At 41.8% G+C, this 12,031-nt stretch overlaps 1 protein-coding gene across 3 annotated transcripts; it reads left to right on the top strand.

Annotated features, from left to right (window-relative positions):
• Positions 1-3,515: 3,515 nt before the first annotated feature.
• Positions 3,516-11,294, top strand: LOC103359271 (uncharacterized). Of its 3 annotated transcripts, none has more exons than XM_008284522.1 (11): positions 3,516-3,679; positions 5,691-6,029; positions 6,209-6,313; positions 6,428-6,487; positions 9,052-9,099; positions 9,207-9,233; positions 9,371-9,541; positions 9,628-9,675; positions 9,755-9,817; positions 10,443-10,472; positions 10,563-11,294. In XM_008284522.1, exons 1-11 carry the CDS (start codon positions 3,610-3,612, stop codon positions 10,619-10,621), a joined length of 1,020 nt encoding a protein of 339 aa, XP_008282744.1. In that variant the 5' UTR covers positions 3,516-3,609; the 3' UTR covers positions 10,622-11,294. The 3 variants fall into 3 exon arrangements, with proteins under 3 accessions (XP_008282744.1, XP_008282745.1, XP_008282743.1); XM_008284523.1 differs by having other exon boundaries at positions 9,049-9,099; positions 10,446-10,472; XM_008284521.1 differs by having other exon boundaries at positions 9,049-9,099.
• The last annotated feature ends 737 nt before the right edge of the window (positions 11,295-12,031 follow it).

Raw genomic sequence — 12,031 nt, 5'->3', positions numbered from 1 at the left:
TCTAAACAATGTCCTGAGTTGAAATGAAAGAGCTCCATCCAGCCTCCTCTGGTCCAGACCTGTGAATGTGTCCACAGCACTGAGTTGCACCAAGAGCACCTGGCTGCAGACCTCCACGGTCAGGTCAGTTCTGGTGCAGCCTCTCCTGTGAGGACACCTCCACTGTCAGGACAGGAAATGCACGGGATGCATTACAAAATAAAATCATGTATGCACTTCTGGTGGAATTGATTTTCATGCTAATGTGTTTATATTGTTTTAATTGATGTATTTAACTTTGTTTATTGGCGTTTTTGTTCTGCTTTCCTTGAGCCCTGCCGTGAGTTTTTATGCCTGTGAAGGATGCGTTTATATTCTGGCCGAAACGTTGTCATAGAGCCACAATAACGATTATCATATACGTAGCGTCATATACACTATTCTGCGTAATGGTACAACTGAGGTCATTACAGAAATCATAAACGGTGGATGGGATGACTTGGGGCTCAAGCATCCATTTGTAGCACAAAGCCGAGGATCTTTAAGAGATGTAGGTCAGATCCATGAAAAACAATTGAGGGCATGGTCCCAGCCTTAACCCTGAGTGTCTACGTATAGCTCTGCATACAGCTTGTTATGTTTATAGCACTATAGTAATTGTTCTATGTGGTACCATAGCTCTTGATCCGGGGAAACGCTGTCTCATTTCACTATGTGCTGTACAGCTTTATATTTTTTGAAATGACAAATAAAGAAACCTTGTGTGGCAGGATGAAGCCTAGTTTCTGCTCCTAATGGAGAATGCTATTCAACCTATCACCGCTTGAGGGCACTCCTTATAAGGGTGCGGTGCCCATCTTGGTGTCTCTTGCTCTTGGCTCTGAGACCGCCCACTTCTGGGTCGCCTTGTTCTTGGCTGTCAGGTACCGGCGGCACTCCACGCAGGTAATGTGGCGGTGACTGCTTCGCCAGCATTTTGCCTCACTTACATGCTCGATGGGGGCTGCAAGGTGGCGCAGTTGGTAGCACTGTTGCCTCGCAGCAAGAAGGTTGCTGGTTCGCGTCCCGGTGGAGTTTGCATGTTCTCCCCGTGCAGCGTGGGTTCTCTCCGGGTTCTCCGGCTTCCTCCCACACAGTCCAAAAACATGCTGAGGTTAATTGGTGATTCTAAATTGTCCGTAGGTGTGAATGTGAGTGTGCTTGGTTGTCTGTCTCTAAGTGTGGCCCTGTGATAGACTGGTTACCTGTCCAGGTGAACCTGCCTTTGCCCTGAGTCAGCTGGGATAGACTCCAGCCCCCCATGACCCTAGTGAGGATTAAGCGGTGTGTAGATAATGGATGGATGTTTATTCTTTTCTTTCTGTAGTTATTTTACTTTATTTTCCTATCTCTATTTTCCTGCTCATTCCTAGCGTGACACCAACAGCCGAAACCAGATTCCTTGTATGTTGTGTATGTACTTGGCCATTAAAGCTGATTCTGATATGAAGTGAAGAAACGCTATTTCTCTGTGTTGGTTTCAAAACCTAGAATTGCAGTTAGTGACATGTGAGCTTGAAATCGTGCTACGAGACAACACAGAGAAGCACAACACAATCACAGAACCCTCAGATAGAAAACAGACAGTTCTGTTAACATTTTCCTTATGTCACAGTAAGCATCACTTACAGAGAGCAGGAAGAAATGCCCAGTGTTAGGAGGGCGCTCCTGAGTTAGAGGAAGGGGACCCAAAAGGCGACAAGGGAGATGGGTAACAATAATAAAGGGAACTTTATTGGGGACAGGAGTGAGGACACCGAGGAAGCAAGAGGGGGAAGCGCAGGCACAAGCAGGTCTTCGTGAGGGAGGTGAAAGGGGAAGAGGGTGATCCAGGGATACCGTCCAGGTGCTCCAGTGAGGGAAATCCGTGCTCCGGGGATATGTGATTGTGATGAGTGAATCCGAAGTGGGGGAACCGTGGAGCTGCTGTTGGTGGCTGACTCGTGAAGGCTGGGCTGGGGGGAGACGTAAGGGGGAGAAGGCTCTGAAGGGGTATAAGGGTTCTAAACCCCGAACCCCAACTCCCAGGTTGTGATAGTAATAATGGCATCTCCGGTTGAAGCATCAGTCTGATACAACAACAAAAAAATGAAAAGCAAACTGTGTTAATACACAAGAAATATATTTTGAATAAAAATCAGTGGGGCATGTTACACTTACAGGTAAGTGTTGGAGTGGGTTCCATGATGTTGGTGGTCGCCAGGTTGCTACAGCATAGAGGTCAGCTGCAAAAATGGACTTCCCCCGTGGAATATGTCCATTTCAAAGGTGAGTAAAAACCCATATGATACAAAAAGGAAAAGTGTATTACATAAACAATATTTCTGTTTTATACCTGTGACTGAGCATGTTTCGCAATAACTTCCAAGCATGCATTTCCTATCTGCAAAAAAGCAGCTAAACTTGGCAGTGACATACAAACATAATTAGCCCAAAATTATATGGTATCAAATGTAAACTTACCGTTATAAACCCTGTAATATTCTCATGTGAGGACTGAGTGTGAGATGAGGATGACATTGCTCCGACCTCTGTTGCACTGGACCAACAGTTGTGGCAAAATAAATATCTTGCCTAACCTAACCCTAAAAATGAAAACAAAGCTAAGGTAACGCCCACTTCCTGATGTCATACAGAGCAGTGGGTGGGCTCACTGGAACGGCCGTGTGGATAAATGGGAGGGTAGGTCCAGGTTTCATGCTTCTACTGTGTTCAGAAAAGTTATTTAAGAATCACGCATCCTCAAATCAGTCATCGTGGTTATTAACCCTATTCATCCCACTAACCGCCAGAAAGGCCAACAAGTCAACTCTGGCCTGGATCCTGAACTGGCGATGACAATTGAGAACCTTTTGGCAAGTGTAAATACCACAGTCCAGCAAAGTTCTAAAAGTGCTGCTTTCCGCCACTGTGGTTAACACAATAGCGGCCTGCGCCGGTTACAGTGACACCAAAACAGCTGAATGATCATCATGCAGTCGCACAAATGTGACCAGTTAAAGTTTGAACTCACACGTCTCTCAAAAAATAGTCAGAAATGTGATCAAAATGGTCTGGAGCCCTGGTGGTGGTCTCTTAAATTTAAGAACTGTATACATAGGATGAAACAATATGAACATTTCATCACAACTACTTTGTTAATGAATTAATGACATCTAGATTTAAAGCCACCATGGAGCCTTTTAAGCTGATTTTGTGGTTTGGTTTTGTGTTCGCTGTTGGCCAAGTTATCAGAAACACAAAGCATGTGGGCGGTTTGCCAAAGAAAGCTCAGGTTTCATGTTAGTTAAAAATAAAGTCTTGGTTGGAAATTTGCTTTGTTTTTTTTAGTCCAGCTGTCTATCACCTTTTACATTTTCATTTCTCAGTTGCACTGCAAGGTCCCTTGCTCCAGAAACGTCAGTAACAGCAAGCTTCAGCAGGAAGTGGTCTGTGGCAGATAAACAGTTCGGCTGTTGTTCATATGAAAATGAAAGAGAGTAAAGGACTTCACTTAAACAAGTAAGCGACACTGACGCTCCTGTGGTTTTGTCCCTTGATGCTTAGAGGAGTTAACGCAGTATCACAAACCGGTTGTTCACTCTGTACCAGATGCTGACGATGAGTGCTGCCAAGTGGATTGTCCTCTTAGCCTTGTGCTTCATACGAGTGTCTTCAAACGGTAAGTCCTTTTGTAAAATTGAAGTCTCACATGTTATTTTGTGAAGTATTCTTCTTGACACGTGTGCGTGCGCTGCCTCACATTGAAACTGATGCTATTTACTTTGACATTTTGTTATTAAATGCAATTAAACCCACAAATTCTAAACACTTTCTTTAAGAGTTGTATTTCACCCCATGAGCTTGTTAGTGTTGTGTCAGATGCTTTTACTGTTGTACATATTTATGTTTTGCTTTAATCACACATACCATTTATTAGCTAATATTGTAATACTTGGCTGGATTTACAGATGATGACTTAGGAGCTGGGATAGACAGGAATCTGGAACATTGAACCTATGTTGGAATGCTGTGTTTTTTGAGAGCATTTTTTGAGCAGCATTAACAATTTCAACGAGCGCATCAGCAACACTTTTAACGGCGGCTCAGCAAGAACGTAGCGGGCCACACATGGACACTCTGTTGAAATTAGAAAATAGCATGAGTCTCGCCATCCACATGATCAACCTTTAAACGCATTAGGATGGTCGAGCTAAAAGTCATTTATATGTGGCTTTCCCCCAGGGACTCTCCACCACCCAATCCACTGCAACACTATGTACTACTCCAACACCATCGCCACTAAACAGCTTTCTCATTTATGTTTAGAAAGAAATGTAAATATGTTCTCACTTGTCATGCTTTCTAGTTTGGAGGTACATGTGACTTTCACCCGGGAGACTGGGATCTGTGTCCCATCATGGACAAATATTCAGAATTCTTTTATTTTCAGAGTTTTGTTTTCATTTAGTTTTCACTAACAGTTAAGTTTAGGCACAAAAACCACATGTTTAGTTTTAGGAACATACCATGGTTTAGGTTCAAATCTGACCCTTTCGCTATATCAATTTGAAGTTTCTGCCTGATTTTGTATTTTACCAGGGAGATGAGTCCCGTCCCATCCATCATGTGCTTTTTTTGGCTGGAATTGAGCAATAGTACGTTGAATGAACGTTTAGTGTCTTATCCGAGACGTTCACTCCACAAAACTTACTGATTAAATGATCTTGAAGAAATGCTCTCTCATCTTGCCTGTACTTTTGTGTATGTAGAGCGAAATGACAATAAACCTGATTTGATTAGTACAACAATAAAATAAATGGCAGACATGCTTATTTAATGTCTCATTTGTGATACCTCACCAACAAACGCAATCTGGCAGAAAATGTGTTCCTTCGAATGCAGTTTAGTTGGATAGAAATGTAACTCTGTGGAGACTGGGCTGCCCACTTGTTGCTTACCTTACCTATCTTACCCACTGTAGGTGGAACCCCCACCCCCACCCAATTTTTTTTTTTTTTAATTCCCATCAGGGGGTAGATTTTCTAAAACCTGAAAACAGAGCAAAGACAAAGTGCAGAAGTCTAGTTTCATCTCAGACCACTTGAGTTACAATATGCTGAAAGGTTAAGACCAGTGGCGGCTGGTGAACATGTTTGGTGGGGGGGCGCAGTCTGTAAATGACCTTTTATTTTAAATCAGAAATTAGAATATGAGTAACATCAGACACAGCTATTTACAGGAATGCACATGTTCTACCTTTGGAGGATGTTCTAATCATAATCTAATTCAACATTATTAAGACTGACCAGAACTACATTTCAAAAACCATTCATCAAACTTTCATCAGTGTTTACAGGATCTGTACAAACTCAAAACACACAACAGAAATAATGAAAAAACACGACTCAGGGCTCCAGACGAACTCTTTCACTGGTAGCACCGGTACGACCAACTTTCTTATTTTGAGTAGTAATGAAATAAACACTGCCTGCCCCAGCTTTAATGTCAGAATAAACTAATTCATGTTTGTCTTTTACACATTCTGTTAGATTTATCAAATATATTTCCAACCCTTCCAGTTAATTTAAAGACTTCTGAATACCCACAATGTCCACTGTTTGCACTCTTGGTTGTTTGAGCAAGAGATAAGATATCTAAACTTTCCCTCCTGTCTCACTCTCCCCAACAAGATGAGCACAACGATGAAGACTATGATGAGGATCGCTGTGAAACACAGGCACTCAGTGCTCCTCTTGGCTCGTCTGTGTCTCTACCATGCAACTTAGACGCAAGTAGCGAGCACTGGGTGACATGGGCCCACAGTAAAACGATGGACCTGGTACAGGTCTCCATTGCAGGGCGAGTCAAGTTCCTGGACCCCAGACATGGCAGAGTGAAAACCTTTCCAAACCAGGCATCAGAGGGAAACTACTCCATTCGCATCGATGAGCTTACAACCTCTGACCTTGGAAGTTATCGCTGCTACCAGGTGGATTACTGCGTTCAAGTCGTGGACTTGTCTGCTGACAGTAAGTGGGCTTCTCTTTGCATTCAGGCAGAGTTTCATAAATGCTCAGCAGCCGCCTGTGCAGAGGCATGTGGTCTCTTTTTTTTCCAAGATCACAAACCTCAAAGGCCAAACACATGAGAAAGGACAAGAACATGCGCAACTGTTTCCTGTGACAAACCACATCCATTTATCGTGTAGGTCCACTGAGCACAGAGATGTGGCTGCTGACTTGCATCAGTGTTGGTGTGACGGCTCTCATCCTGCTGAGTGTTGGTGGATACTTCTGCTGCAAGAAATGCGTAGGTGAGGACCTGCTCTGCTGCTACTCTCAGTCCAAGAAGCTGATAAGTGTAACTGGGTGGTCTACTGGCTGATTCAATGGTGGGATAGATGGTCATTTATTTGTTTCCGTTTCAGTGCCCTGTCACAGCAAAACCCAGGACAATGAAAGCAATCCAGTCAGTGCAGGTACTGAGGGTAAGCAACAACAAGTATCTTGGTACCATTTCTTTTTTTTGTTTGTTTTAAAGTGTGCATTCAAAGAAACTAACCCTGGTTGATCTTAATTTTTTATGCTCCAAATCCTGTGGTCTTGCTGATGGGTGCATATATGGATCCATTTTTCAATATTTAAATTATTCTACTAATCCTGCCATTAGTGTTGTACGATGACTTGCAGCATGTTGTGCAGTGGTGTTATATACATGAAGCTGAACTGAATGAAACAGCCACATGCAGTGCTACAGCTGCTAATTTAGGAAATGTCACTGATGAGGCTGTAGGGCCACATGAGGGCTGATCATGCATCTGTCCCATCTGTCCAGGAGTGAAAAAATTCCCCAACAGAATGACCAGATCCAAAGCGAATTAACACTGATTAATGGCTTCTGTGTTTTTGTTTAATCTGTACAAAATGTGAAAAGTAAAAGTGCTTTTAAAACTTGCTTCCAGTCTGTACCAATCTAAGCTAAGGCAACATCGACACCAATATATTTTTATTTCAAAATGCGTCACTTTTACTAGGTTTAAGCCTTGTATCCACATTATTTTAGATTAGGACCCCTAAAACAGAGAGTTTTGGAAACACGCCCACATTTACTTTCTGATTGGATCTTATTGTTGCTGTGATTGTTCCCTGATTGGTCACACGATCACATGACCATTTTCTGGAGGAAAACAAAGTCATGAATACTAATGGTTAATGAAAGGGGGAGTGAAGCACTTAGTCAGGTTATCATAACCCACTGCATGTATTTCCACTCTACTCAGAACGGATATAACACACACGGAAGATGTAATCATACAAAAGGAAAAAGAAGATTGTTTTATGTTTTCTCTCCAAAGGGCGCTGCCATCTTGGAGTAGGTCAGCTGGTGACGTCACGGGGTGGGTTAGCGTCACAGGTTTAGTTACAAAACAGTGAAAGACAGACTGTAGACAATAAAGACAGTAAAAGATGGAGGCTGAGGAGCCACAGGTCACCAGAAGACAAAGGAGGCCACCACTGGATTACTCCTGGATAGAAGAATGAATTCACCGGGTTAAAGCCATAAACAGTCCACTTCCATGACCTGATGCTCCGCTAGAAACACTGAAGAGAAAGAGCCTGACTCAATTCAATGCTCTACTGACCGACCAACATACTCCCACAACAGCCGTACAGCGGCATCCGTCCACCACAGGGAGACGGAGCTCAACAGCTACCTGTAAAGATTTACTGGATTTACTGACGCCTGTCACAGACACATAGCTGTTTGATAAGAACATCATCACTGACACAATAAAGTTCAACACGTATGACTGACACTGTGTCATAAATATAAAAAACTACATAACTACAATCATTGTAAACACCCAGTCATCAGTATTCTAAACTCGTGTCGTTTTATACCACAGACTGCACGTGATTCCTGCCGGAGCTCAGAGCCGACGCAAACCTCGACAAACATTTCTTACCTTGACTTTATGTTTTGCTAAGCAGTCAATCAAGACTCCAAACTTTAGATAATCCTCAGGTATCTCTCAATGTGTGCAAAAAGCCTTTCAGCTCGCTTTTACCGTTTTAAAAACAACAACAAAAAAATGTAGGAAAAAATGTAAAGTCAAGCAGTGAAGTAAAGTTAACATTGCATATTGTCGCGTTGCAGTCTAGACTCATGTCAAGCCTCTCTGAACCGCATATATTCCTGTAAACCCACTGGTGGATGCATTTGAACCAGTACGACGTGGAAACCGTGCCATGCTAACTTTAACAATCTTCTTTTTCCTTTTATGTGATTACATTTTTCGTATTTGTTATAGACGTATGGAGTAGAGTGGAGATACATGTAGTGGATTATGATGACTTGATTGAGTGTGTAGCGACATCCAAGTTCTCGTGTCGCTGAGAGACTGAGCCTGGGTCTGTTTGTCTGACGCGCGGTTAAATAACAATTCACGGAGACGCTTATAAATAAGTTTAGCCTTTTATTAAATGAAAACAGGATCATAACTCATATGAAAAAAAACTCCAAATCAAAGTAATCAAAATAAAATAGCAATCAAAAATAGTATTATAGCAAAAAAGCGGTCAACAAAAAATACGGCGACCTAGCTCACCCACTCTCCCTCTTCTCCTCACAAAAGCACAGGTGAAGTGGTGAATAGGTGAGCTTAAATCCCCGCCCATCTACGGGAGCCGATATCTCCCGATCAAATGTGACCATCAAAAAAGGATCACAATCAAAACAACAATAATCAATGTGCTGTTTACCCTGGCAACAAAAACACAGACTTACTCATGGCTCCTACAGAGTGCTTCACTTCCCCTTTAAACATAGAAAATGAGTTTGGCTCCCAGGATTCCTTAACTTGTTGTCTCTGCTAACAGCTGTAGTGCAGTGAAGGAAACCTCTGATCTTGGTTTTGGCCATAGCTGCTCTTCCTCTGTAGTATTTTCAGCAGTGTTATTATCCACTAAGGATCAAAATAACGAAGAGTGAGTGAACTTTAAACATTTGCAGCGTGCCCTTTAGGTTGTTCTGTGTCATGTTCTCCAGCAGGGGCCAGTGCTCCACCTGCTCCCTCAGCACCACATGGACAGCAGATCGGTAATCCATCACACAACATAAACACTCATTTTAATACAGTACCTGTACGCTGTTTGTTTTGTTCTAACATACTTTACACGTTCTCCTTGTGTTTCCGTCTCCTGCAGGATCGGACAGCAACAGTCTTGTTTATGGTGAGTTCACTCGTCTCCTCTTGCTTTAATCCACTCTGTCCATGTCACCTATGAAATGATCTTGTTAACAAGTGGCATGTATCCCATCGAAAAAAAATGAACGAGTGGTCGATATGTTTTTCTTTTTTAAACAACAGAAAATGATGATCAATACCTTGCCAGCGCTGCCCCCGCCAGACGCCATCAGGGTCACCCAGGAGCCGTGCAGGATCAGCCCAGTCAAGCAGCCAGCGGGATTTATCCAAACCTGAGTGAATTTAAGTTTGAGAGAGTGGAAAGTCAGAGAACAAGAATGAGATTCCACATAGGTGCCTAATAGTAATCAGTGTAAATACTGCAGCTTGTATTTTAACTCGTACAGTATGACATAACGCAGTCGTCTCTTCCTCCTCAGAACTCATCAACAGATTACGGCCATCAAGTCTCAGTCGACATTATTATGGTAATATGAGCTTCTTTGATTATTACTTTGCATAATTTCAGTTCTGTCAGGAATTTTACTCATCCATGTTACTGCACAGTTAACCAAGGAGACCTCAGGAAGCAACAAGCCATGTCAGCGCAGGCCGAGGCTCATCACAGAGGTACTTTGATTTCAGCTGATTTGTCTTAGAATTTTCATAGATATTGTAGATATATATACACATGCAGTCGTATGAAAAAGTTTGGGCACCCCTGATCATTTTCAAGATTTTCCTTTATAAATCACTGGTTGTTCAGATCAGCAAATTCAGTTAAATATATCATATAGCAGACAAACACAGTGATATTTGAGAAGTGAAATGAAGTTTATAGGATTTACAGAAAGTGTGCAATAATTACTTTTTTAAAAAGTAGGCAGGTGCATCATCGTCACCTGGGCTTTCCCAAATAGTTTAAAGACATCGTAATCTTAGTGTATGTTAACTTCTGACTCTGAAGAAAGTAGTAAAAAAAAAATCTCTAAAAAAATCGCTCTCTCATTATTCTGGCATTCATAATGTTGGTAATCCTAACTGACCCAAAACAGGAAAGGTTTAGTCTGATTTCATGTCAGATAGTGAAGGAGAAAAAAACGGTGTATATGTCTTTTTATACAGTGTATGTAAACTTCTGGTTTCAGCAGTATATATATATATATATATACACACACACACTATAGATATAATGTATATAATCTCTGTAAGACAGAATACATTGGTTCTGTTACTGAAGTGTTTTCCTTTACAGCAGGTGTGGGGTTGAAGAAAGTCAAAGAAGGTGAGCGCTGACTTCATCTGTGGACATGGTACCAGTGATATCTTTCTGTGCACTGATCTGCTCTCCCACTTTCCCTCTGTTGCCCCTCAGAGTGTGAATACAAGAACCCCATTTACAACAGGAGCACAGACCAGCTCAACCATCTGTAGAGAATCCAGGACAGAGAACATCCTTTGACAATGACAGCTATTGATTCCTCTTTTTTAAAATGTAAAAAAATAAATCATATTACTTTGACTTCTTTATGTTTTAAGGTGATGCATGTCTTATGACAGCGGTTTCCAACCTTTTTTGCACCACGGACTGGTTTCAGCCAAGACAGTTTTCTACAGACCAGTCATTGTGCACATTACAAATGATAATATTTTTTTCTATTAAAAAAGTGTCGTAAAAAATTATATTGCTTTTTATTGCTAAATATGTAATTATTTTTTCTTCTGCCTCAGCATCAAGTCTCTGCCTCTTTTTAAAGAAGCTCTCCAGAGAAGTTTGTATTTATTTTTAATCCATTTTGGCCGCGGTGAGCCTGTCGGTTCCGTTTAACGGCAGGGCATGACAACTGACACAGTCAAGTAGGGGAAACAAGCACAGGTGGAAGTGACGACAGACGAGGTAGTCATTTTTCAAAATAAAACACCCTGCAGACTCCGCTGGAAATAAAATAAACCAACAAACCCTTTTTGTTTTTTTCTGTGCGGCCCAGTACGGTCCGCGGCCCGGTGGTTTGGAACCGCTGTCTTATTGTATTTGTAATAGGAATGCACTGTATTTCATTGCCTGCACATCTGTGTCTGCTGTTTAATAAAATACTTTGAAACAATATCACACCAACAGATTGGTTTCATCCTTAATGTTGTAAATATAAATTTTTCCTAGTACCAGTCACGTAGAGCAGTGTGCTGTTTAAATTCATGAAAGACTAAATAATTAACAGATAAACAAAATCGACTCGCAGCAAGAAGGTTGCCGGTTCACGTCCCGGTGGGGGCACCAGGATCTTTCTGCGTGGAGTTTGCATGTTCTCCCCGTGCAGCGTGGGTTCTGTCCGGGTTCTCCGGCTTCCTCCCACAGTCCAGAAACATGTTGAGGTTAATTGGTGATTCTAAATTATCCGTAGGTGTGAATGTGAGTGTGCTTGGTTGTCTGTCTCTAAGTGTAGCCCTGTGATTGACTGGTTACCTGAACCTGCCTTCACCCTAAGTCAGCTGGGATAGACTCCAGCACCCTGTGACCCTCATGAGGATTAAGTGGTGTATAGATAATGGATGGATGGACAAAATCAAACCAGTATGGTCAGTTCAGGAAATGTACAATATAACGTAAGAGGACAAAAAAAAGTTTTACCATCTTGGGTTCTTATTGCAAAAGGCTTTTGACTGACTGTTCCATGCACTAAAAAAAAAAGTGCAACAAGAAATGAATCTAAAATGAACTTTCTTCTGTAGAGAAATGAACATATAATCCCCGGTTACTATTCTATCGTATGCCACCTTGTCACTTTACCAACATTTAAGTGCCGTTGTCTCCTAAAAGATATTAAAGATGATGCAGTAAGAGCA

This window comes from Stegastes partitus, unplaced genomic scaffold, assembly GCF_000690725.1.
Source record: "Stegastes partitus isolate 25-593 unplaced genomic scaffold, Stegastes_partitus-1.0.2 Scaffold362, whole genome shotgun sequence".
NCBI classification, from domain to species: domain Eukaryota; kingdom Metazoa; phylum Chordata; class Actinopteri; family Pomacentridae; genus Stegastes; species Stegastes partitus.
Note: the sequence above shows the minus strand (reverse complement) of the source record. Positions and strands in the feature narration are given on the sequence as shown.

Bases quoted from the DNA above. Each gene is read 5' to 3' on its own strand.
- LOC103359271 (XM_008284521.1), top strand. From the start codon at position 3,610: ATGCTGACGATGAGTGCTGCCAAGTGGATTGTCCTCTTAGCCTTGTGC. The intron at 6,314-6,427 runs GTGAGGACCTGC...TTTCCGTTTCAG, and splicing joins CTGCTGCAAGAAATGCGTAG to TGCCCTGTCACAGCAAAACC. The intron at 9,542-9,627 runs GTGCCTAATAGT...CTTCCTCCTCAG, and splicing joins AAGAATGAGATTCCACATAG to AACTCATCAACAGATTACGG.